The sequence below is a fragment of the Felis catus genome, chromosome F1 (assembly GCF_018350175.1).
Source record: "Felis catus isolate Fca126 chromosome F1, F.catus_Fca126_mat1.0, whole genome shotgun sequence".
In the NCBI taxonomy this organism is placed as follows: domain Eukaryota; kingdom Metazoa; phylum Chordata; class Mammalia; order Carnivora; family Felidae; genus Felis; species Felis catus.
Window position 1 is genome coordinate 16,784,046 of NC_058384.1, and position 27,100 is coordinate 16,811,145.

General features: G+C 39.8%; 1 protein-coding gene across 13 annotated transcripts in view; it reads left to right on the forward strand.

Moving 5' to 3' along the window:
• Nucleotides 1–27,100, forward strand: part of RABGAP1L (RAB GTPase activating protein 1 like) — a 762,235-nt gene that overhangs the window by 651,334 nt on the left and 83,801 nt on the right. The window contains exons 1-2 of one of the 13 annotated variants that reach the window (XM_045049372.1): nt 2,470–4,210; nt 6,578–7,327. The exons of 9 other annotated variants lie outside the window; for them this stretch is intronic. In XM_045049372.1, the coding sequence (XP_044905307.1) occupies nt 7,217–7,327 (111 nt within the window). In that variant the 5' untranslated portion in view covers nt 2,470–4,210; nt 6,578–7,216. Of the gene's footprint in view, nt 1–2,469; nt 4,211–4,382; nt 5,403–6,577; nt 7,328–27,100 lie in introns of those variants that run through there. 3 more of the 13 variants (XM_019821653.3, XM_019821652.3, XM_045049364.1) reach the window with 3 other exon arrangements.

A 27,100-nucleotide genomic window follows, 5' to 3' on the forward strand; every position in this document is an offset into this window, starting at 1 on the left:
AGACAGCTTATGGAATTTGCTTATGGTCACAGAGCTAGTGTGTGGCAGAGTCCTATATTAATTACCCCAGGTGATTCTGAACTCTGAAGTCCTCGTGTTAACCATTATAGGTCCTTCCTCTAATGACAAAAATGGAGGCTAGAAAGGCAGAAACTTTGTAGTCTTCAGTGACCGCCCTTGGCCTACACACCGTATTTTCCAAACTTGTTGACCCGATATTTGAAACCCGCTGCAGGCCAATTCAAATCTGCCTTTGAAGCCTTATCTCCTACCATACCCAACCGATGTCTTCAGTTCACCAGTGTGGCCAAGTTTATTTTATTTTCCCTGTAAAAAATGATTCCACTTCGCCTATCCAGATTCAATCCATGTCTTCCATGCAGGCTTTCCTGAATGCAGAGAGACTTTATACTATTCCAATCCTAAAGTCACTTACAATTGCATCACTTGACAAACGGCGCATTGTCTTCTGGGGTGGGGGAGGAGGACATGTGAGTGTCTGAAAAGCACTAGTGTCTGGCACATGGCTGATACTCCGTTTATGTTTGCTCCTTCCCTTATTGTCCTTTAGTGATGAAGGGCCTGCACTTTGGAACCAGGCACACTGTTGTTGCGTCTTATCAGCTCCATTTCTGGTTGTGAGATTGAGTCAAATCACTAAGCTTCTCCACACGTTAGTGGAGAAGCAGAGATAATTACAGTGCCTAGCTCATCGACTTGCTGTGAAGATTGAATGAGATTCTCTGTCTAGGACATGGTGAATGTTTACCAAATATGAGTTGCTATTATTATCATTAAAAGTTTTTAGGGTATTAGTCATTATTTATAACTAGATTATATGATACTATATGAAAAGTTTAGTAAGTCCCCCCATGAACATTACAGGCATTTAGTAAATGCTCTTGGATTTTTTTGTTTATTTGTTTTAGAGAATGCATGCACGTGCTTGCACTCACGTACACACACGAGTGGGGGAGGTGTGTGCAGATGGAGCAGGTGGAGCAGAGAGTGAGGGAGAGAGGATCTTAAGCAGGCTGCACACTCAGTGCGGAGCCTGACGTGGGGCTCGATCTCACGACCACGAGATCATGACCTGAGCTTTAATCAAGAGTTGGACACTCAGCTGACTGAGCTACTCAGGCGCCCCCACTTTATTTTCTGTTGTGATATAATTCATGTAGCATCAAATTCGTCAAGGTTGTTTTGTTTTAGTTTTTAAATTCCATTTAACATACAGTGTAATATTAGTTTCTGGTGTACAACATGATGATTCAACCCTCCCATATGTCACCTGATGCTCATCACAACAAATGCACTCCTTGATCCCCATCACGTATTTCACCCATCCCCCACCCACCTCCCCCCTGGGAGCCATCCGTTTGTTCTCTACAGTTCAGTCTTTTTCTTGGTTTGCCTCTCTCTCTCCTCCTTCCCCCACCCCCCTTTGCTTCATTGCAGATTAATCAAGTTTTAATTGTAGGATTTAAGCCAAGTCCACCCCTGCAAGCTGTGTATATGATCTACTGCAGGGACCCGAGGGCCCCTTGGAAAGGGACTTATCCAGGCTGGACTCAACCAACCTGCAGGAAGAACCTGAGACAAATAAACATCTGAATGAAAACTAGTTCACGTTTTATTGCTGTTCCCTAAAACTACACTCTGGTCTTCATTAAAAAAAAAAAAAAAGAGAGAAAATCGAAAACATTAGCCTTTTGGAATGATTTGATTTGGTTGTTAGTAAAACTTTTCAAAAATTTATGACTTTTTTTAATTTTAAAAGTTATTTGCTTTAAAAATAAGGTAAAATTTCTGTAGTTACAATTGAGTTGTGTATGCTCAAAATGAGGCAAGATGAAGCATTCCTCAAATTTTTAGATGTGTCTGTAACCATCCTCAACACTGGAAGCCCTTATTTTTGGTTAGGTAAGGCTTAAGTGAATGTGTTGTGTTAAAAAACAGAATTCAACTGAGTAAATGTTAAAGATCTTATTGGCTTTTTCCAGTGATTTATGATCCGAACAGCATCCAATCTTAGCAGATAGAAAGGAGCTCTGAGGAGTTTGTACCAAAGAAAAGACTTTCATAGGCAGAAGGGAGCAGGAACAAAGAAGTTCCACTAGGCAAAAAAGCAGGTTGATTATTTCAAAGGGGTCTATCAGGCGGATTACCCAACTAGTGCTGATCTGGTGATTTCTGAGTGACTAGAGATTCCATTTCTGAGAGAGCCAAAACGGTAATGAAGTCTCTGTTGGGTGACATGAGGCTTCGCATAAGTGGCTCCATTTGGGGCCTGTTGTCTTGTTTTTAACAGTTGGCTGTGGATTTTAGAGTTACAAGTGAGGTAAAAAGCTGATTGTTGTGAACTCTACCTCACCCCCATATTCTTTGTAGTGAGATCTGAATGAGGAAGTAAGATACCCAGGATAGCCGTTAGGCAAGTATTTATGCCCCACTGTTGTTTTTTTTTTTTTCTTTCTTTAACTCTGGGGATTTTCTCTTTCTTAAGAATCTGTGTTTTCTGGGGTTTTGAATTTGCCTAGCAATTGCTATGAAAGATAGAAAAGATAATGAGCTGAACGGCTGGAATTTGACACAAGAATAATGGTTTTCTTTGTTTACCTTTGCATGATTTGTAAAGAGTGCTAAGCTTTTGCTTTTTTAATCTTTTACGTTTTGTTCTTTTTCCCTTTGTAAAAACTCCATATGTGTTACTGAACTCCTCTGAAATACAAAATATTCTGGAAAGCTTTCTACTACTCACACTCCTATGGCTTCTCATTCTCATTTTATCTCTTGTTCCCCCACTTAGAGGACTTGGGTTTTGTAATGTGCACTCTGAAGTATGAAACCTACTTGGAAACTTGGTTTTCCGTGATTAAGAAGGTGCTTGTAGAGTTTTGTCTTTCTTATAGTTGTTTGTGTCAATGGCATGAACATTTTGTGAAGATCTCTTAAAATGGAGTCCTGCACACTTCAGGAATGGTTATGTCAAGATTCAGGAACATCTGTGAAGATGTTCAGGAGTGATTACACAGGCACCACTGGGGAGGGAAGAGACTCTCTAGAGAGCTCCACCTGTGCACGTGGGAGGCACAGAAGACCCTTCTGCCCTCTAGACCATATTTCTGCTATGGGCTTTTCTCCTCCTCTCCATCCTACCCTGATTTTAGGGCCGTTGTGATGAGAATGTTCTACAAATAGAACCCGACTCATGGGAAAAGGGTCTTTATAGCCACTCTTGTGAGATGAGATAATTTTTTAATGATGTGCTATCGGTTCTTAGTGTATTTGCCTTGGGCTTGAACATGACTGCCATTGTAAAGATACTTTGCCGCATTGGGGGAGAACACAGAAATTAAAAAAAAAAAGTTCGCATCTTATTCAGGCTTTACTTGATTTTTGTTTTGGCTGTACCTAAATTTGACACGTGAGAACAGATGTTCTCTGAAGGCCAGGAGTGGTTTATTAAACTCCTAGTCATTCAGTGTGGCCCAGGTATGTGTTTGCTGAAAAGTAATAATCCTAGAAGAATGGCTGTAGAACAAAATCAGCTACCAGAGTAAAATCTTTCTATCTAAAATCTAAAATGGCACTTAAAAATCACTAAAGATATTTTATTCGTTAACATTTTCTTATTTTAATGAGATCTGGAGAGGCTTTTGAAAATTACTTTGTAGCCAGTTTGGTCTGTAAACTGAAAGACTGTAAGGAATAACTAATGAAAAGTAAAACAGCTGTCATCGAATACTCTTCATAGGCAAAAGGCTTGATGTAGAAAATCCAAAGTAGGGTACAAAGTAGACTGCATTTGTTGGGACATATAATAGCAACCCCAGGGGGACTTCCTTAACATCTGGGCTTAATGTTACCTTTTGTTTTTTATTCTGATAGAGATGAAAAAGGTATTTCCACCTTCAAATCCCCAAATAAGCCTATTTAGTGGAGGGAAATTGGATACTTAGCTTTGGACTGTTTCTGAGCGCACAAACCTCTGATCTAGTCCATCCCTCTCAATTTACATGACCATGAGGAAATGGAAACCTAGGGAGGTTGAAGGACTTACCCTGGGACAGGCAGCTAGCTAGTTCCTGCTTGAACTGGCGACTAGCTATTGGTTACCGCTAACGCCGCGTTTTCTGCCACCGGCTGGGTATGCAACCCCGTCCTGGTAAATTGTAGCAGCGAATGGTGCTACACCCCTTGATCTCAGGTAATCCCCCCCCTGCCCCACGCCTTTTCTCAGGGGAGCTGCGCAGTGAGAAGTAGAGGATTGCAGGAGCTCACGCGCAGACTACCCTGGGAGATCCGTGGGATCAATTCACGGGGTTGCCCTGGGGGGATGCGGGGCGGGGGGGGGGGGGCAAGAGAGTACGAAAGACGTCTTGCAAGGGAGTAAAGGACTGTAAACATGACTGTAACATGGCCCCTGAAATTTTGAGGCTGGGGTATCCCAAGAGAAAATGTCTTAGGAAGAGAAGCCAGTTCTAAGACAGGTTTTTAAATCATCAGTTTTCAAAAAGTATGCTTTGTGTTGGGACCACACATACACATTCAGTTGTGAGAGGAAAGAAACGTTGGTATTTTCCCTGCCTGGATTCCAAAAGTCAGGTGTGGAGGACAGTTTTAAGGGTGAAAAAAAATGAAGGGTGCTAATCTAACCTAGGGAACCCTTGCTCTAGAAAATGCATGCATTGTGGCTTTGATAGAGGACCTTTTAGATTTGGAAATGAAATGTTAATAATTCTAGTGACTGTGGCTAATTAGAACAGTCTTTTGAAGGTAATAAATTAGAAGCTTTAAAAAATACCTCTTTACCTGAGAATCTGTGTGGAATTCTAAAAGGACTGAATTATTCAAAGTCGTTAGCTTCTGTTTATGTAGTTTTAAAACTATCTTTACAGCCTTTGATTATGTTTCTGAAATTGTTTTTGTACTTTTACAGCCCTGATCCCTTAAATGTTTTATCAGTTTAATATACAGCACCTATTTGGTATTGTTTTTCTGGTCCTTTTTTTTTTTTCCTCCAGTTAGGAGTGTTCTTAACCTAGAAGATTACCTATTGTTACACTGAATTGCTCTCTCGGGGTGCATAGGCACTGCTCGAAAGCGGTTATAATGCTCGTTTGGCCCTGGGCGGTTGCCAGCAGGGAGTAAGGCATGATGGGAAGTAGTTTCTTTACCTTCCACAACAGGTGTCTTTGTCAGTGCACCTTATCCAGGTATCAGTGTGGAAGCACTGAGTCACTGTAGCACAGAAAAATAGGAAAGCAAGAGGAATTCCTTTCACATCTAGAAAACGGTGCTGCAAGATAAATCTGAAACCTTCTGGTGCTAGTGAATGCACGAAGAGGTTCACAGTGACTTTTACAGCACTTCTGAAAAGATAAAAAGGAATTTAAAAGGTATGAACTGCCCGGATGCCTTATAAAACCTTGTCTCTTGATTATCATTTAATTTTTACCTGGTTAGTCAGCGTTAAGGTAAATGTGCCGGGAAACTTTTTAACATAAACAGAGCTTGAAAGAGAAAGCTGCATTGGAGGAAAAAAATGAAGTAAAAATGCTTTACCGGCTCCAACAAGGGTCAAGCACAGTTTGAAGCTGTTTTAATCTTGGAGATTTATTGAAAGTCTTGCGTTTTCTATTAAAATAAGCTTCTTAGACTTCTGTTTCCTAGCAATAAGGTGTTTTCCCCTTCTGCGTGTGTGTGTGTGTGTGTGCGCATGCGAGTGTGAGTATTTAATCTAGAATGCTATAGCAATTGCAAAAGTCTCCTAATCATATTTAAATGGAACAAGGTGCTATTTAAGTAATCATGTTAATCTAGGTGAAGATACTTCAGGAAAATAAGGGAAAATAGACACCATGAGTCTCATCCCACGTTTTGTGTGTCTTCTGAAAAGCAAACAATTCAACAACATAACAATGCTAAATTAGGACTAAAAATTCCAACCAGTAGCTCTGTTTGATTAGAGACAAACATTGCCAAATTGATTTTTAGCAAATAATATTTTTCCTGGTATTGCAATGTCATCATCTATAAATAGCAGAGTAGATAATAGCTTAATTAGACATTTTGGCAAAACAACTTTTGGAGGAGCTTTATTCTCCCCCCCCCCCTTTTTATTTGCTTACTACTTTTTCCATGGAATCAGCCTACGCTGTACTTCCTGGTAATGTAGGGAACCTTGTAATGATGATTTGGGGCAGCTTTCGGATTTTTCATCAGGGCATATTGAGGTTCATATTTACGGTCTCCAACTGGAAAACACTTCTGGTGGCTAAGCCACCACCAGTTCACCACTATCTGCTAACAGGGTAATTAAAAAAAACAACAGCCTCTAAGTTTAAAAATAAAACAGGAGAACTTTTATCTATGGGAGAAAAACAATACGTTTTTAGAAATGAGACCTTTGTGTTGCTTTGTGAATAACAACAGAAAACAAAGTTCCCCAAATCAGGAATTCTATTTAAAATATTTGCATGTTTTTTAGTGGGAGAAGGGGAAATGATTTTCAACTGATACTGCAGTCCATTTCATTTTTATATTTAGGTGCTTCTTTTTTTTTTTTTAACAGAAATAATCAGAGGGGGAAAAGACTCTCTTTTTTTCATACTTCAGGAGATAATTTTTAACTGCACCAAGAATTCTATAAATTCTGAAAAACTAAAGGTTGCCGTCTATTTATTTTCTGTGAATGTGAAAAAATAAGCCATAAGAAAATCCACTTCTCCTCCAAGAAGAAGACTCTTGATATAGATGATACTGAAGTAAGAAGATAAACTTTAAAAGTTTCTAATTACCAAGGACGTAGCATAAATCAGTTTGGGGGTCCTTTTGTTTTATTGTTTTTGCAATAGGATATTTCCAGTTAGAAAACTTTTATTTCTCTTTTTGAAGTTTAAAGAAGATTTCCCAAAACTGAACTTTCCAGCTGCTGTGTTAAGAACACAGAAGGTGTTTATAGCGTTTACTTCCTCCACAGATAAGAGGACCTCCCTTAGTTTTCTACAGGGGGTGAGCTGCCAAAGAAGCCTGTGATAGCAGCTGTTTTTTTTTTCATATTTCTTTTTTTCCTCGTGGATTTTTGATACTCCACCCCTTCAGACTCAGGTGGGTGTGGGCATTGGCACTGAGCTGCAGTAGGATTTTTCCCTGGATAGTCTGGTCTGGAGCTGGGGTAGCAGCTGCCGCCGTGGAAAGGCCAGCTGGCAAGATGATGGAAGAGATCTCCATTATGGTAGCCTATGACGCCCATGTTTTCAGCCAGCTGCACGACGAAGACTTCCTCACTAGTCTCGTGGCCATCAGCAAGCCCAGATCGATGGTAGGTGGTCCCTTGCACGCGGCTCTGGAGCTGTTTTCCTCTTTTCTAACATGTACTCCTGGAGCAACTCAGGCATCACTTCCTGGGAATTAGAATAGAAGTATTGCTGTTGGCTTTGAGTTCAGGCTACAGACAGGTCTACAGGTTTTTAATGATTTATTTACATCACCAAACACTATATGTTAGTAGTGCGTTTAAAGTGACTTAGGAGTCATACCTAACCTAACCTCACCTAACCTAAGTTAATGCTTTCATATATGGTGAGGGTGAGAAGAGTTTTATAGTACCAAATATCACCCCGCCTCATGCGTTTGCCTTGTATGCGTGTCTGTGATGACAGATGCAGGTGAAGGTCACCTGCATTTACACACATATGATTCAGTCTTTGAAGTAGAACAATTTTACGTGTGGGCTATAACATCAACACAAAGTTAAGTGATCTAAAAGCCAGATAACTTTCAAAATGTTTACATTATTATGAAGAACTATTATGAAAATAGCTTCTAGTATAATTTTAGTTTGGATTTAACATTGGTAAATTTTTGAAACAATTCTCCAAGCGTCTTGGTGCACACGTCCTCGCATAATAGGAAAATGAAGTTCTTGCAAATGTTTGTTGTTTCTTCTATGTAGATGTCATATCATGGTTCTCGAGTTTAAGACAGTAGTGAAGCATACCTTTTATACTAACTTGCCTAATTCTTGCCATAGTAACCTCTTATTCATTATATTTGATAGTACTCATCACAGACAACAGGACGAAAGACTATATCGTAACCATTATCTTGTTAGTATGAAACCCTGATTCTCTATTTTAAGGCATAAGAACCTTAAACACACGATGGCAATTTTTTCAAACAATGAAATTGCAATGAAAACGTAAAGGGGACTCTCATAGGTAGATTTTAAAGGACTTAAGGGTTACATTAATTAGATGTAGTCTACTGCCATTGTTCAGATGCTGATTTGAACAAACTATTAAAAAAATCTATAATTGACCAATTAAATATTTAATGATATTAAGAGGATTATTCATTTTTATGCAATAATGATAGTACAATTATGTTAAAAATGGTAACTTCGAGGGGCGCCTGGGTGGCGCAGTCGGTTAAGCGTCCGACTTCAGCCAGGTCACGATCTCGCGGTCTGTGGGTTCGAGCCCCGCATCAGGCTCTGGGCTGATGGCTCAGAGCCTGGAGCCTGTTTCCGATTCTGTGTCTCCCTCTCTCTCTGCCCCTCCCCCGTTCATGCTCTCTCTCTCTCTGTCCCAAAAATAAATAAAAAGTTGAAAAAAAAATTTTTTTTTAAAATAAAAAATAAAAAAATTTAAAAAAATGGTAACTTCGAGATACATATTAAAATAATTACAGATGAAGTATCTGCAAAGATTCAAAAATATTTATGATTCAGTAGAGGGGTTGGTGATTTGGATGAAGTTATATGAACTTACAGAACTGTGTTGGTAACTGTTGAAACTGAGAGAGGAGTAATAGGGATTCATTATACTCTCTCCACTTTTGTAGAATTTTTTTTAAAGTCGGCCCCATGCCCCCCTGTGGGTCTTGAACTCACAACTTTGAGATCAAGAGTTGCATGCTGTACTGACTGAGCCAGCCAGGCACCCCAGTAGATGTTTTATAGATGCAGTGGATGTTTTTATTTTTCCTTTTTTTAAATTTTATTTATTTAGGTGATCTCTACACCCAACATGGGGCTCAAACTCATGAATGAGATGAAGAATTAAACACTCTTCCTCCTGAGCCAGCCAGGGACCCCAGTAGATGCAGTTTAAAAGTCAGCTGGCCTGGGGTGCCTGGGTGGCTCAGCCGGTAAAGCGGGCCCAACTCTTGCTTTCAGCTCAGGTCATGATCTCACAGCTCCGTGGGATTGAACCCTGCGTTGGACTCTGTGCTGTCAGCATGGAGCCTGCTTGGGATTCTCTCCCTCCCTCTCTCTCTCCTCCTTCCTCACTCGGGTGTGCTTGCTCTCTCTCTCTCTCTCTCTCTCTCACTCACTCACTCAAATAAATAAACAAACTTAAAGTCAGCTGGACCAAAAAAATAGCAAAGCCAAACAAATACTACATAATATACTTATATAAGTGTTCATTGATACAGAAACATCTAGCCTTTTGCATTCTTGTCTTCTGTTTAAAAAAAATTTTTTTGACATTTATTCACTTTTGAGAGATAGAGTGTAAGCTGGGGGAGGGGCAGAGAGAGAAGGAGACACAGAATCCAAAGCAGGTTCCAGGCTCTGAGCTGTCAGCACAGAGCCTGATGCGGGGCTCAGACCCACGAACCATGAGATCACGACCTGAGCCGAAGTTGGACACTTAACTGACTGAGCCACCCAGGCGTCCCTTAACTTCTATTTTATAATTATATATGTTATGTGGATATTATTGCCAACCCTTGGTTAACCACAATATTTTATCAAGTCAGGAGAGAGTCTCAGTGGTTATGGATAAGCTCTTAACTTCATTTTAGCCATTAATTTCACAATATTTCACCATGAAGACTTATCCAAAGAATTCAGAATTCATTTCATTTCTTTTTGATCATCCTGTTAAGATCCTCTTAAGGTGTCTGTGCAGCCTTAAAAAAAAAGAAGAATCAAAAACAGAGATGTAAAGTGGCACAACCTAGAGGACAAAGGAGGCTGAGGAGAGAGGCAGTGACTGAGTCCTAGGGAACATCTTTACACTCAGTGAGTGTAGGACATCGTGCTGTGTGTGTTGTGCATGTGGTCATATGCACATGTGCAGGAGACACAGAGAGAAAATGAGCTAATTAATATTTATGTGCTCACTGGGAAACACTCTTCCATTTATAGATCAGATGAATATTCAATATATTGATATAGGTTATGCCTTGATGCAACTTCAGCTCCCCCAACGCACATTTCTACTCCTAATCCTGGAGCATATTTGGTATGAAATTTGGTTACTAACATGGAAAGCCTCAGAGGTATGATAAAGGCACAAAATACTGCTCTGTATTCAACTTTTAAATAATATTGATGTTGGGGTGTTGAACTTAATTATACAACTTTCTGGAGATATTTAGTTTTCTTTATCAGAATTGAAATTTTAAAAGAACTGACTGGTACCATCTTTTGAAAGTGATATTTGGTTTTGCTTCATGTGGAAAAGTCATATTAAAATTGTGCTAAGGTGAAATATTTATCACTTACTTTTGATTCTGTATTCCATTCGTTGCTTTGTCCGAGATGAACCGTTTAAATTGTATGAAAGGGATAAATACTCAGATTTTCTACAGTATAAAATAAATTACTTCTTAATCTGATTTATTACTGCACTATGAAGCAAATTACATTCTTGCTACCATATAAAATCTTTTGGGTGTAGGTTGACTATTACAAAAGATATTTAGAAGCTTTCTTAGTACAGGATTAATTAAATGTTTTTCTGTAATTGGACTTTGTTTCATAATGGGAGGTAGCTTGATTCCTCAAATGGTTAAAAAAAAAAAAAAGAAAAGAAATAAAGAAAGAAAAAAAACCATTAAGCCTGGTGGTTTTGGTGTGGACACTGAGTCATTTCTTGTTTATAAGTAGCCCTGTGGCTTTCTGGCATTTTTGGTGGAGACTTGTGGTAAAAAAATACAAGCCATTATGCATACAAGACTAAAAGAAAACTTGACTAAACAATACTTAACTGTTACTACATGTGATGTATTCAGTTTTTTTCCTATTTTATTTGTTTGCGGCTAGTTATGTACCACTAAATTGATTTCAGAAATGTTTCAAGCCACACTTAGAAAAACATGGTTATAGCCTATTGATCCTTTAAAAATGAACAATAATGCAGGGGTGCCCGGGTGGCTCAGTCAGCTAAGCATCGGACTTCGGCTCAGGTCATGATCTCATGGTTCGTGGGCTTGAGCCCCACATTGGGCTCTGTGCTGACAGCTCAGAGCCTGGAGCCGGCTTCCATTCCGATTCTGTGTCGCCCTCTCTTCCCCTCCCCTGCTCCCACTCTGTCTCTCGAAAATAAATAAATGTTAAAAAAATTTTTTTTACATAAACAATAATGCAAGCAAATCACAAATCCCTTTATACAGCTCCCTTTAGACAATCACAGGTAAGAAAAAAGGATAAGGAAGCCAAGCATAACTCCTCTTGTCCCCCAGATTCCTTTCTTTCATTTATATTCTATCTCTCTCCTCCTCCCTTTCTCCCTCTCATTCCCTCTCCTCTTCTCTCCCCTCTCTCTGCCTCCCCACCCCCACAATAAGAAATGACCTGGCCCCCTGACTGGCTCACTTGGTAGAGCAGCTGACTCTTGACCTTGGTTGGCGTCATGAGTTCGAGCCCCATGTTGGGTGTAGTCGTTACTTTAAAAAAAATTACCTAGGCCAGTGTTGTATTTACGAAGATAAACTAAACAAAAGCTTAGAGTCTCCACTAGAAAAACCTAAGAACTTTTAAATTACAGCAAAAATAAATTGGTGTGTAAGGTGAAAATCCAGGATAATCAAAATGGCTCCAGAAACATTTAGAAAGGTGCCTCATTGAACATAGTATTCCAGCCTTCCTTTAAATCTAAAAGATTATTTTTTCTTTAGTTGTTCATTGGCTGAAATTAACTGGCTTGCATTTTGAGACAAAGTTGTACCTTCCCCCCATTCTCCCTCCAACACATATATCTTTAAATTCCAGAGTGGTGCTCACACCGGGAATAATAAACATATGAGGGAGGCAGTCTCTGAAGTTGTCCTCAGTCAGGGCCTTCTGTGCCAGAGAGGAATGGCCAGCATTCCTCTTTACTGCCTCCACCATTTCCAGTTATCTCTGTAGCTGCCTGGTGTAAATAAGGGAAAAAGAGCACACCTGTTACATTTATTATACATTCCAAAGGAAGATTTGAATATGTATTTGAATTCAAAACATATGATTTAAACAGTGAACAAGCCTAATAACCAATGCATAGTTTCTGTGAAGCTTGACTTTCAGGTTAAGTGTTAATTTATATCCTGAATTATTTTAACTTTTTAATCTATACAGGGATTACCAAAGGAATATTGCCTTCTGACGTATGTTAGGGCAGTATGTAGTGTTAACCAACATTTTTGGGTTATTGCAATGAGCTGGTATAAATAGAGTATCCCTTCCTCCAAAGACCTCACAGTCAAGTAAATGAGAGAAACAAAATAAATATTTATGGGAGTGATAACTTGGCTATTATAGGGTAGAACAAAGTAGAGAATAACCACCACTGATTGAGCAGTGTGGAAGAAGCCTTCAAAGGGGACTGGGGGCACTTAAGTCAGGCTTTGAAAGCTGACCCGGTGCTTGCCAACTGGTGAAAGAGGGTAGGACCTTTCTGAGCAGGGGGAACGGCTTGTGCAAAGGCTCAAGGGTTAACTGCTTTGGGGGCTTTTTAAGTTACACAGTGTCCAATTGAAGTTTTAGATCTGCTACTTATTCATAAATTACCTAAATTCTCTAAACTTCAGTTTCTTCATCTGAAAAATGAGGGGCATAGTAGTACCACTTCATTGGATTAGCGTAAGCATTAAATGAGCATTTGTACGTATTTAGCCCAGTGAATGCCCTTACTGATTGTCTCCCTTCTAACAAGGAAAGGGCTGTTCAAACTGGGGAAGGCTTGAAGGAAGGAGTGGGCTGAATAGATAAGGTGCCATAGCAATGTGGAATGAGGAGGTGGGTGGACAGGATAAGGTGGATTCTTTGGGTTACCCTGGTGAATTGTTTAATTAGGGAATCACTATCAGGATATCAGTCCTACAGGAATCTTGAAGCCTTCTGCCTTGAAGACGGTACAAAAGATCTTAGGTGTGAGCCTTAGGGTGGTGGGAAGGCAACGTAGAATCAACAGGAGGGATTTATATGAGCCAAACCATCTGCTGAGTAGATGTATCCGGTATTGCACAATAATCTGGTGGTAATGGACTGACAGGGGCCATGCTGCCTGTGGAAAAAAATTTTAAAGGGCATTACAACAGTGCAGGTAAAAAGTTGGCAAGTGTCTAGTCTTAGACAATGGCAGTGTGATAAAGAAATTAATCCACACATGTTGGTTGGTTCTTGCAATAGATACATGCAGTAATACTACTTAGGAAGAAGCAGCTGATCTGTTTGAGAAGAGTAAATTAGGGAGATAAGTTGAAAACTACTATAAGCTCCTCACCTTATAGAACTGGAATTTTTGTTGTTGTGTTGACTTGAATGGGCAAGTTTGATATCAAGAATGTAATGGAGAAAGGGCGGCCTGGCTTCACCATGTTCCACTTCTAGAAATTCGAGGTCACATGTCACCGTAAGAGGCTTGGTGTCCAGTGATAGAACTGTCCATTAACACAAACCACTTACCCAGGCTAACACATGTCTGCGCTCTGTTACCACTAGATATATGTTCTTAACTGGCAGATACCAAAATAGCAGCACTGTGCCAGCAAAGGAAGGGAGCTCCTTCAGGGGGCTACGGTTTATCTGATCTATAAATGGGAGATGAGGGTAGGCATTCTGAAATCACTTTCTCCTTACTGGGTTGGCACACCAATTTAATCTGGTGTGCCAAATTAGAAAAAAAAAAAAAAATCAGAGCAGTTCCATGTGCCAGAGATGGGTAAAACAATGAAATCAATATTGCTTCTAAATCTTCACTGCATATACATTTCAAATCTTGACTGGAGCAAAACATAAAGCCAATTAATTCCTCCATATTCTTAAAACAATGTTAGTATCTGAACGTTTTCTGTTCTCCATTGTTATTTAGCCTGTGCACGTTTTGGCGGTATTTCATCAATTTCAGTTCAGTAGCAGGAGCCAAATTTTCCCTCATTTGGTTATCAGTTCTGATACGAGTTAAGGTTCTTACAGTTGCAAGTAGTAAAATCTTGAGCTATCTTCAACAGGAAAGGGAACTTCTCATGCAGACACCAGAGTGTGTCCCTTTAAACACAAGCACAGAGGTGCGGCCAGGCAGCTGAGCTGGCACCAGACCCCCGCTGGCAAGCACGCTCCCTGTCTCTTGCCATCTAATTAACTTCTCTCTTGGCCTCTCCTTTATTTATCTCTCTCTCTACCCGCTTTCTGCTTCTTCATTCCCAAGAAATATGGTTGCCATTCAGCATCCAGATTTACAGTTCTGTCATATGCAGAGAGTTAAGTTGCTACCCCTAAATCACAAGTCCAGATTCCTCAGAGACAGTCTGCCTGAGTAGTGTTGGGTGAGGTGACACAAAATAGAGTAGAGCCTGTGGGTGCAGACTCGGGAGCCAAACTGACTGGGTCAAATCCCACCTCACCTCCAACTAGCTCACTGACTTTTGGCAGATTATGTGACCTCTCTGAGCTTCATTTTTCTCATCTGTTAAATTATAGGATTAAATCAGTTCATGCAAGTAAAGCACTTGAGAATAGCTATCATATAGTAAGAGGCATATGTACGTTAGTTGGTATTATTCCAAACTGATTTCTCTTAAAAAAAATTTTTTTTTCAATGTTTATTTATTTGTGAGAGACAGAGACAGAGCACGAACAGGGGGAGAGCAGAGAGAGAGACATAGACTCCAAAGCAGGCTCCAGGCTCTGAGCTGTCAACACAGAGCCCGATGTGGGGCTTGAACCCACGAACCATGGCCTGAGCCGAAGTCAGATGCTTAACTGACTGAGCCTCCCAGGCACCCCCAAACAGATTTCTTTTTAAAAAATCTTGGGGCGCCTGGGTGGCGCAGTCGGTTAAGCATCCGACTTCAGTCAGGTCACGATCTCGCGGTCCGTGAGTTCAAGCCCCGCGTCAGGCTCTGGGCTGATGGCTCGGAGCCTGGAGCCTGTTTCCGATTCTGTGTCTCCCTCTCTCTCTGCCCCTCCCCCATTCATGCTCTGTCTCTCTCTGTTCCAAAAATAAAAAAAAAAAAAGTTGAAAAAAAAATCTTAAAATAGGAGATTAACTTTTAGTAGACTTTATAACTAAATTCATCATCCAAAAATTAGTGTTTATTTTTATTTTTGAGAGATTGCGCAAGCAGGGGAGGGGTTGAGGGAGAGGGGGACAGGAAATCCAAAGTGGGCTCAGTGCTGACAGGAGAGAGCCCAATGCGGGGCTTGAACTCCTGAACCATGAGATCATGACTATAGCTGAAATCAGACGCTTAACCAACTGAGCCACCCAGGCATCCCTATTTAGGTTGTTTGGGTAATAAATATGAAATTGAACCAGCTTCTGTAACAATGATTAGAACTTTTCTGCATTTAATTCTGTTTTAGATGTTGAAAAATAATCTTTCTATACTGGCCTGGGGGTGATGTTGATTTGTAAGTCAATTCAAAACAATTTTTTGGAAGATGTTACAGAAACAGTTATAGAAGTCTGTTATAGAAACAGACATAGGGGCGCCTGGGGGGCTCAGTTGGGCGTCCGACTTCGGTTCAGCTCATGGTCTCACAGCTCGTGGGTTCGAGCCCTGCGTCGGGCTCTGTGCTGACAGCTCGGAGCCTGGAGCCTGCTTCCAATTCTGTGTCTCCCTCTCACTCTGCTCCTCGCCTGCTCACACACACACACTTTCTCTCTCTCTCAAAAATAAATAATAAACATTAAAAAATTTAAAAAAAAAGACATAAAACATAATACATTAAATTATTTCTCTCTGTCTTGTAAGTCCTAACTTGTCCACAGTGGTTGAAAAGTCTTACTCTAGGTTTTTTGTTTGTTTTTAGCATCCATGTTTGTATTCAATATAATAATCAAAAATATTCATTGATCTGCTACTGTGTGCTATGCTATATTTTTAAGCCCTGCGAACGAGGTGTGAACACAAAAGACATATCCGTTGTGAATCTTATACTATTTTGGGGAGAAGTCAGAAAGAAATATTAGCTAATGATATCACTTATCAGCTATGATCAGTATTATGCACAGACTTAAAATGAAGTGATACCGTCAAAAGGGATTCATTGGAGGTTTTATTTTGGGTAGTCAATGAGGGCTTCAGTGGTGTCATTTGAGATATGAATGGCATCCTTGGGAAAATTAGGAAAGAGTATCTCAGGCAGAGAAAAGCTCTGAAAAAAGGCCCAAATTGGTAGAGTGTGATATATTAGCTAAACAGGAAGGTCAGTGCGGGATCACAGTGTGGAAAGAGCACCAGGGGCCAGGGGCAGACAGTGGTAAGAAATGTGGTTGGGGAAGAAGTTGGGAACCGCTATGATGTGGGACTTCTAAGTCAGAAGGAAGAGTTCAGGTTTTATTCCTTATTTGATGTCCTTGTATTTTAAAAATCTAACAAATCAGATTTTACATCTTGTTTAACAGGAATTTAAAATGATGATTAAATTATTGGAGAAGCCAATATTATATCAAAAACTTACCACTGTGCTTAAACTCAATATGAAATTGTAGCATTCAGACTCAATGCCAGGACTACAAGCTGGCTTACGAACAGGATTTGCAACAAAACAAAGCAACACTAACACTGGAGCCCTGATTATTATACTGCCCACAATAGGATTCCTGGCAGGCTGAAATACTGAAGAAGCCCTCTTAAATCTGACACAGTCAGGACTGTAGTCAGTTCATAGAAGAAGTTGGCTCAGAGGATGAAGCATAAAAAAACAGTACATACTAACCTAAACATTTATTTTAACTTAAAACATCAGTATAGATTCATAATCCATTTTAGTACAGGAAACTTAATGCCCTTTCTTAGAATAGGAATTCTGAAATACATAATGCTAATTAGTTTTCTTTTTTTAGATTAAAATAAATTTTTTTTAACATTTACTCATTTTTGAGAGATAGAGAAAGACAGAACATGAGTAGGGGAGGGGCAGAAGGAGACACAAAGCCCGACGCGGAACTCAAACTCACGAGCCGTGAGATCATGACCTGAGCCAAAATCAGATGCTTAAGCAACTGAACCACCCAGGTGCCCCTCTAGTTTGTTTTCTTAAGAGAACAACAAATTAAAAAATTTATGAAGCAATCTAATGCAAACTTTGTAGAGGTTTTGTTTTGTTTTGTTTTACAACTTTTTACATCTTTTTTTTTTTAAGTTTATTTTGAGAGAGCATGTGTACGAGTGAGCAGGGGAGAGGCGGAGATTGAGGGAAAGAGAGAGAAGCTCAAACAGGCTCCGCATGGTCAGCACAGAGCCCCACGAGCAGCTCCACCTCATGAACCATGAGCCACCCGGGTGCCCTACAATTAACTCTTTAAAAAAATTTTTTTTAATGTTTATTCACTTTTGAGAGAGAGAGAGAGAAGGAACAAGCTGGGGAGGGGCAGAGAGAGAGGGAGACACAGAATCCGAAGCAGGTGCTAGGCTCTGAGCTGTCAGCACACAGCTTGACACAGGGCTCGAACCGACGAACCGTGAGATCATGATCTGAGCCACAGTCAGAAGCTTAACCAACTAAGCCACCCAGGCGCCCTGTTTTTTAAACATAAACTCAGCTGTGGTCTACTCACCACAAGAGTTAAGTATGCCCAGTGTATACAATTTCTTTATGAAGGGAACAGAGAGCATTAGTTAATCAGGCAAAAATTTTCAAGAGCACACATCATGCACAACAAACACAACAAGCAGCTATGAATCCTGTTGCACATCCCAGTAAGCATTTCTATTTCCTTTGGGAGTCTTTAGATGGCTAGTCTTTAGATGGGAGTCTTTAGTCTTTAGAAGGGAACAGAGAGCATTAGTTAATCAGGCAAAAATTTTCAAGAGCACACATCATGCACAACAAACACAACAAGCAGCTATGAATCCTGTTGCACATCCCAGTAAGCATTTCTATTTCCTTTGGGAGTCTTTAGATGGCTAGGGTGTGGTTGATCTTGGCCGAGCACAGCGGATATAGCCGAGTTTACTTAGTTTCTGGACCCAGGTTTGGTTAGATCTGTTCCATACCTCTCATTATTTTTGGAATCAATAGGCAATCTGGAGCATGTCCTTCTCTTGACAGAGTTTAGAAATTCCCAGAAGGGTCAGTGGAAACATCAGATGCCTCTTAAAGGCCTCCATTCAGATCTAGCACACTGATTTGTATCCATGTTCCATTGGCTGAAACAAATCAGGAGGTCACTTCCAACATGGTGGGGCAGAAAGTATATACCATCATGGAGGCTGGAGGATGGGGAAGTGACTATTTGCCAAACAGCCATCTACTACATATGTAATAACTGACCCTTCATGTGTTCATCATAGTTGGGTTAGCTATCTAAAATATATAAACACCGTGTTTCTCAATAACATACATCATTTATAGTCACACAAACCGTACATCTCCCGATTTGTCATCAGAAAATAACATTTACTCAGAAATACAATAAAACCTGAATGTAAATTCATACTTACCACTCTATTGCTTTTTCATTTTACTTGGAACTTTGAAGTGGCACTCTTCTTACCCATCTCTCTCAAAGGTGATTAAAAACTGAAATCTCTTCTCCAGTGACATGCTGTGGTATGCCAACGTTGTTCTTCCAACCTGAGCCATCTTTACAGCCCAAGGATTTTTAACAATTTTGGGGTCACAGACTCTTTTGGCAGTTTAAGTCCACGGATCCCTTATCAGAAAACTGTTTTTAAGGGCATAAAATAAAATAAAATTACAAAGGAAACTAATTGTATTGAAATATAGTTATCAAAATAGAGAAAAATCACATTTAAAAAAAGTTGAGATATAATTGTCATATAACGTATTAGTTTCAGATGTACAACATAATGATATGATTTGACATCTGTATATATTGCAAAATGATCACAATAAGTCTAGTTAACATTCAGCACCAAACATATTACAATTTTTTTCCTTGTGATGAGAACTTTTTTTTGAAGATATTGCCATTTTTTAAAATTTAAGTCCAAGTTAGTTAACATACAGTGTAGTAATAATTTCAGGAATAGAATTTAGTGATTCATCACTTATGTATAATACCCAGTGCTCATCCCAACAACTGCCATCCTTAACGCCCATCACCCATTTAGCCCATCCCCCCGCCACCCAACACCCCACCAGCAACTCTCAGTTTGTTCCCTGTATTTAAGAGTCTCTTATGGTTTGTCTTCCTCTCTGTTTTTATTTTATTTTTGCTTTCTTTCCCCTATGTTCATCTGTTTTGTTTCTTTAATTCCGCATGTGAATGAAATCATCTGATATGTGTCTTTTTCTGACTGACTTATTTTGCTTAGCATAATACACTTTACTTCCATCCACATTGTTGCAGATGGTAAGATTTCATTCTTTTTGGTCACTGAGTAATATATATACTACATGAATTCACCAGTTGATGGACATTTGGGCTCTTTCCATACTTTGGCTATTGTCAATAGTGCTACTATAAATTGGGGTGCATGTGCCCCTTCGAAACAGCATATCTGTATCCCTTGGATAAATACCTAGTAGTGCAATTGCTGGGTTGCAGGATAGTTCTATTTTTAATTTTTTGTGGGACCTCCATACTGTTTTCCAGAGTGGCTGTACCAGTTTGCATTCCCACCAACAGTGCAAAAGGTTTCCCCTTCCTCAGCATCCTCGCCAACATCTGTTGTTGCCCAAGTTAATTTGAGCCATTCTGATTAGTGTGAGGTGGTATCTCATTGTGGTTTTGATTTACATTTCCCTGGTGATGAGTGATGTGGAGCATCTTTTTTATGTGTATGTTAGCCATCTGGATGTCTTCTTTGGAAAAGTGGCTGTTCATGTCTTTTGCCCATTTGTTCACTGGATTATTTGTTTTTTGGGTGTTGAACTTGCTAAGTTCTTTATAGATTTTGGATACTAACCCTTTATCTGATATATCATTTGCAAATATCTTCTCCCATTCTGTCTGTTAAGACATCGCTTTTTTTAAATTGAAGGTCGAAAGTTGGTCACATTCAGAGATTAACAGGCCTCATATAGATAGTTAAAACCATCCTTCTCTTTCTTAGTTAACCATCTCCTAATTTCAGGTAATGTTCACAAGTTCTTTAGAACCATTTGAAATTGTCCTTTGAGGAGGTCCATCACACCACTATATAACAAAGGCTTGACCGCACATACCACTGGATAGTATCTCACTGGATATCATCATCATCAAAGAGATCTACAAAATCATTTAAAAAGTCTGCATGAACTGCCTTCTCATTGGCTTCCAAGTTCATCAAGGAGCCTGGAGCTGTCCATACTGGGTCCTTATAGGGCCTGGCACGCCCTCAGGAAACATCTTGTCTATACTGTCTTCATCTACCCTGTGGTGCTTCAGGCATCCCTGGCCCTGTGATGAGAACTTTCAAGATCTACTCTCAGCAGCTTTCAAATACACAATAGAGTATTATTTTTTATTGACATGTAATTGACATACTACAACATTATATTAATGTCAAGTGTACGACATAGTGATTTAACATTTATACACATTGCAAAGTGATTACCACAATTAATCTAGCTACCATCAGTGTCCTATTTATTTTATAACTGTAAGTTTGTACCTTTTAGTCCCCTTTGCCTATTTTACCCATTCCATTGCGATAGAGTATTATGAATTATACTCACCATACCATATATCTCATCCCCTAGACATAACTTTATACCTGGAAGTTTGTACCTTTTGACTATCTATACACATTTTGCCCACCATCAACTCCCCAGAATCCGATTTATGATAGAGTACTATGTGCTTCTTTATTAATACATTAAATAACAAGATAGGGTAGCAAGGAGAATAACTGCCATAACTCCAAAATAGTGATAAATGTAAATAATGTTTTGAGGTAGACGCAATAACTAATGTGAATGAAAATATCTGTAATATCTATAGCTGATAATTTCAGATGTTTAGGAAAATAAAGATATTTTCTCTGTCAGAGCTCAAGGACGCTGAATTCTCATCACAATCCCCTAATACAGCGTTTAACCTGCATTACCTGAGACACACAGGTTTTAGTAACTTTCCTTTCCTTATGGCTGGCTATGAGAAATCTTGGCCATGGCTTGCATTCTGTCTTCTCCTTCTCGAAGGTAGAAGAATACATGTGAAACTTTTGTGATTATTTGACTAATCTCTCACTAACTCATAGCATCCATGAGAGCAGGGCTGTGTACGTTTCTGTTAACCACTGTGTCCCCAGCCCAGCCTGGTGCCTGGTGCCTGGTGCCTGGTGCATTGTTCTCTGTGTGTGTATTGAATTGATAGCACTGGGGGGACATGAAGCACCGCATAGGTACAATCATTGGTCTACAGAGGGTGATGTTTGTGACAGTTGACTGTATTCATAAATATCTGTACACATAGGGAGAGTTATTTAAAAAAAATTTTTGTCCTTAGACCTTTATACTAAATTCTGGTTTTTTTTAAATGTTTACTTACTTATTCTTGAGAGAGGGAGAGAGCACAAGCAGGGGAGAGGCGGAGAGAGAGGGTGACACAGAATCTGAAGCAGACTCCAGGCTCCACACTGTCAGCACAGAGCCTGATGTGGGGCTGGAACCCATGAACCCTGAGATCATGAGCTGAGCTGAAGTCAGATGCCTAACCAACCGAGCCACTTTTGTAGTAACTTCTGATAGAATTGGTTGTGGAATCAGGGTCGAGTCTAGTTAAATACTTACATGTTAGTTCTTAATTGTTAAGAAATGCAGTGCTTGTTTCTGTTCTAACTCAGTGGTTCGTGTAACATGCATATCTCCTGTGCATAGCACTGTGCTAACCTCTGACATATCTTCAGAGCGATGCCAGTCTAGACAGCCAAGTAAACACTTGCCATGAACCAAGGATGAGAGTGCTGTTAGAGCTAAGATGCCTTCCTCTTCTTCGTGTATCTGTCACACCCTACACCCTCACTGAAATGAGATATCCTGTCCACTTTTTGAGTTGTACAGTGAGGTTCATTTTCCTTCTCTGCCACAGCACCTGACACATAGAAAGGTTCTAATGAGAGAATAAAGGAATGATCGGGAGAATGTGAGAAGTAGAGATACTTCCGTAAAGATGTGGTCACTTTTTTTTTTAAGTTTATTTATTTATTTTTAGAGACAGGGAGAGAGAGGGCAGAGAGAGAGAATCCGAAGCAGGCTCCACACCATCAATTCAGAGCCCAGCACAGGGCTCGAATTCATAAACTGTGAGATCATGACTTGAACTGAAATCAAGAGTCAGGCCTTAACCGACTGAGCCACCCAGGCACCCCAACAAATTTTTTTTTGTTAGCGTTTTGGTTTTTAAGCTTTTACAATTTTACCTTTTGAATAAGTAGTACTTTCACGTGCTTTCAAAATTTTGACAAATATAAAATGGCTTCTAATGAAGTTTACTACACATTCCTGTTGTCCTGTGATGTCACTAATGTTTTAGAGATCTCCTTCCAGAAATATTTTATGCACATATAAGCAAATTTGTATATATTCTTCCCCTCTCTTTTTATAGAACTTTTGGTGTCCCATTCTGTGCTCTTCTCATTTAATAGTGTGTGTTAGAGATTGTCGTTGTTGTTGTTTTTGTCAGTACATCAAGGACTCCTCGTTCATTTGACAGCTGCATACTGCTTTGCTATATGGATTTCCATATGTTTAACCAACTCCCAATATTTGCATATATAAGGTTGTTTCCAATATTTTGCTGCTACAAACTGTGGTGAGTGAATGATCTTGTATACCATCATTTTACAAATGTGTGAATATATCTGTAGGTTAAATTCCTAGGAGTGAAATTGCTGGGTGGAAGGGTAGTGCATTTTTAATTTTGATAGTTAGAGCCTAATTGCTCTCTTTGAAGGATATATTGTTTTCCCCACCAACAATGTTTAAAACTGTGCCCATTTAAAATTGGAAATTTTGGGACACCTGGGTGGTTCAGTCAGTTGAGCGTCCGACTTCAGCTAAGGTCATGATCTCGCAGCTCATGAGTTCGAGCCCTGCGTCGGGCTCTGTGCTGACAGCTCAGAGCCTGGAGCCTGTTTCGGATTCTGTGTCTCCCTCTCTGTCTGTCCCAACCCACTCGCATTCTGTCTCTGTCTCTCTCAAAAATGAATAAACATTAAAAAAAAATTTTTTTTAATTGGAAATTTCGGGGTAGAATTCTAAAGAAAAAACAGCAATTTTTCAGGTGGTCAGGTGGAGAGGAAATATGTTCCATATAGAAGGAATAGTATTTTCAGAGGGATACAGGAGCAAGAGAGGTATCTGGGAATTTTAGCTTTTTCCATCTAGCTAGAATATGGGAGGAAGGCCAGGAAGTGGTAAGATAGTGGGAGTTGGTCATGAATGGTTTTAGTGTAATGCTAAGGAACTGATACTTTTATTTTATTTTATTTTATTTTATTTTATTTTATTTTATTTTATTTTATTTTATTTTATTTTATTTTATTTCTTTTTAGTAGGGGAGGGGGGGAGGAATGGAGAGAGAGAGACTGGGTGGGAGGGAGGGAGGCAGGGAGAGAGAGAGAGAGAGAGAGAGAGGATCCAAGCAGTCTCTACCAACACAGAGCCAGACTTGGGACTCAATCCCACAAACCCTGGGGTCATACCTGAGCCAAAATCAAGATGAGATGCTCAACTGACTGAGCCAGTCAGGCACTGATATTTTTAATTCTATAGGGAAAGGTTTTGAGTAGGTACATAATGTAATGAAGTTGATTAATACATGTTACAGAAAGAATAGATGTTTCTAGCTATTTATTTAAAGTGAAGGTTGCCAAATAGGTCTAGTCCCTAAAGATCTTTTTGCAACTTAAAGATTTTTTCCTCATTAATAACTAAAATAATATGTTGACATACAAAATTTAGGAAATGCATATAAATAAAAACTAAAACAAATAAAATAGGGGGACATGGGGGGCTCAGTCGGTTAAACGTACAACTCTTGATTTTGGCCCAGGTCATGATCTCATGGTTTGTGGGATCGAGCTCTGCAAATGCACAACCCCTTTGGAATTCTCTCTTTCTCTGCCCCCCTCTCTCTCTCAAAAATAAACAAACATAGAGGGACAGAGCATGAGTGGGAGATGGGGAGAGAGAGAAGGAGACACAGAATCCAAAGCAGGCTCCAGGCTCAGAGCTGTCAGCACAGAGCCCATTGTGGGGCTCGAACCCATGAGCAGCGAGATCATGACCTTAGGCAAAGTCGGACACAACCGACCGAGCCACCCAGGTGCCCCCATCAAAATAAATAAACATTTAAAAAAATAAAGCAGAAATTACAACTTTATCACTCTGAGATTTTCCCTATCCAAATAATTCCTGTTGTTCTTAAAACAATAAAAGAAAATCAGTATATGTATTAGGTTAAGAAAATACAGACAAAGTGGTTTCCAAAGACAGCTACTTGCTAAAAGATTCTTGTAATTTCTTCGAGGAAAAAAGAAAAACTGCATATTCCTCCATAAATCACAGCATAATTGTCAGTGTAGGGTTATACAGTGATGGCCTTCTCTTAAATATCTGGGTGTCCTGTCCGTGCTGTCAGTTAGGAGCCCAATGCGGGACTTGATCTCATGGACCGTGAGATCGTGACCTGAACCGAAATCAAGAGTCGGTCGCTTAACTCACTGAGCCATCCAGGAGTCCCCATACGGGTGTCTTCTTAGAGACATAACGGCCGTGTTTTCTTTAAAGACCTTGCTACAAACCTTTTGGAGAGATACTGATTACCTGTGCTGCTTTTCTTCTTTGTGACACTTTACTGACAGATACCTCTCTCATCAGGATCTTAATTATCAGCCATACAAAGTATGTAGAAGGATGGTAAGTTTCAGAAAGCTGGACTCTTCTGTTCATACAAGGAAGTCTTTGTGTGGAATGATCCTAAGTGCCCAGTCTTCCACTTGTAGGGCCTGTTGGAACAGTTTGTAAGCAGATCCTTTTCAGGCTGTTCTTGGGTAAATAATCTCCAGGTTGCTAATGCTGTGTTTGAACACATTCATCCTGCTGCTTCACAGGTGCATTAAGGTACCTTGAAATCACTTTTTTCCTTCCTTAATTACATCCTAAGAATTTTAAAGGGGAGGGAAGGAAGATCCCAGGTGGATTTACTGATCTATCCGTTGAAGTATTCCGAGGTGATAGATTGTAACAGTTTTGATGATTTGAGATTCAGTGTATCCAAGGTAATATTAAAACCTTACAGTACTTGATAAATGCTGGAGTCAGCCTAATTTCTCTTAATAGTTAAAATATGACCCTTGGTTAGAAGCCCAAAAGCCCTGCGATGCCTGCCAACCTAACAATCACATTAATTTGATTCCTTCATGTAAAATGATCGTTTTTATTGCTCCTGCCTGAAAGGTGCAAATTGCTTTCACTCTTGGGTGTAGGCTGCTCAGCTTCCCTCTGATTAAAGAGACAGGAAATATATCTTCCATCTGAAGTATTAATGTCACTTGTAAATTTGTAGTCTAATTTGTCATTGACTTGAACTCCTGGAAGAAGATTTGAAAAGCCAAGGTGTAACTTAGCACTCCAGATTGTAACACCAGCATTAAGTGTTTTCAGTGACCAGCCTTCCCAGTGTTGGAAGGGCACAGAGTGCAGAGAGGAGGGTAAGAGAGAGGCCTGGAATGGATGGGAATGGATTTCGTCTAACTCAGAGGGGTATGACTGAGTTGGCTGAACTCACAGGTTCATTTTTCTTCTGAGAAGGACTTTGACCTGTTACGTCAGGAAGTGGGCACTGTATATAACCATCAATGGAAGTGGAGCTTTGGAACTTAGTGCACTGCATTTGGTACAAGAGGGTATTGAGACTGGACCCAGGAGAGAAAAGAGGTCATTTGTTAACAGACACTAGCTAAGAGATGAAGGCTTTTTCTCACCCCTTATCAGGTCAGAACATGATAGAAATTCTACCAAAATGGGTTAAATATGTAAACAAAGTAATTGAATAAGAGTTCTTTCTGTTGACTGGAATCATAGAAACTATTCTGTGTATTCTCAGCAGATTTGAGAATAAAGAATTGAAAATACTTCAAGGCTGTAAAAATAAAACTGAAGTGATACCAGCATTCCCAATAAAGAGCTACTTGTCACCTCCCTTAAATAATAAGGGAAAAACAAAACACTGTAAAACAAAAGTACTGATTCCATTCAGAGTGAGATGAAGCCATTCAGCCCACTCAGTGTCTTAACCTATATAGTCAGTGGTTGTTTATATATTGAACATATTTGAACATTATGTAAAGTCCACGATGAATTCATACTGAAAATTTTCACTCACCTGTGACCTGTTGAGGCCAAACCCACAGGACTCCACTGGCTTCTAGTTTCAGGGCCTGGGCCCCGCTGTGCCAAGATCATATGATGATGCCTGGACTGTGTGAGGACAGCATTGCTGGCATTACGATGTCCCACCTCACTCGAAATGTCTGTGTGGCCCATCTGCTTGTGTAGATTATCAGTCTTCCTCTGCTTTTAGAGAATTTCCCGTATAACAGTAAAGTGTACTTGCCTTTGGTGTGTTTGGTACCCCTGCAAAGGGAAGGAATTAATTTCCTCTCTTGATTCCGCACTGGCTCCGGTATTGGGAGATTTGGAGTAGGCAGAGGACATCCGTCTACTCACAAATGGAGACCAGAGAATTGATGTAAGGCACATCAAGGGCAGGGCCACAAGTCCTGCAGTGTTAGAAGCCGGGCTTCCTTGTGATGGTACTAAAATAGACACAGAACAGAAAGAATGACACATCATTATATATACATTTAATTCCTTTAACACGTTATGTGATTTTTAACTCATTTAATCTCCCCAAGAGCTCTATGAGCTAAGTACAGGTTTTGAGGCTGAATCTCAAGATGGTCAAATGGAAGTACAGAC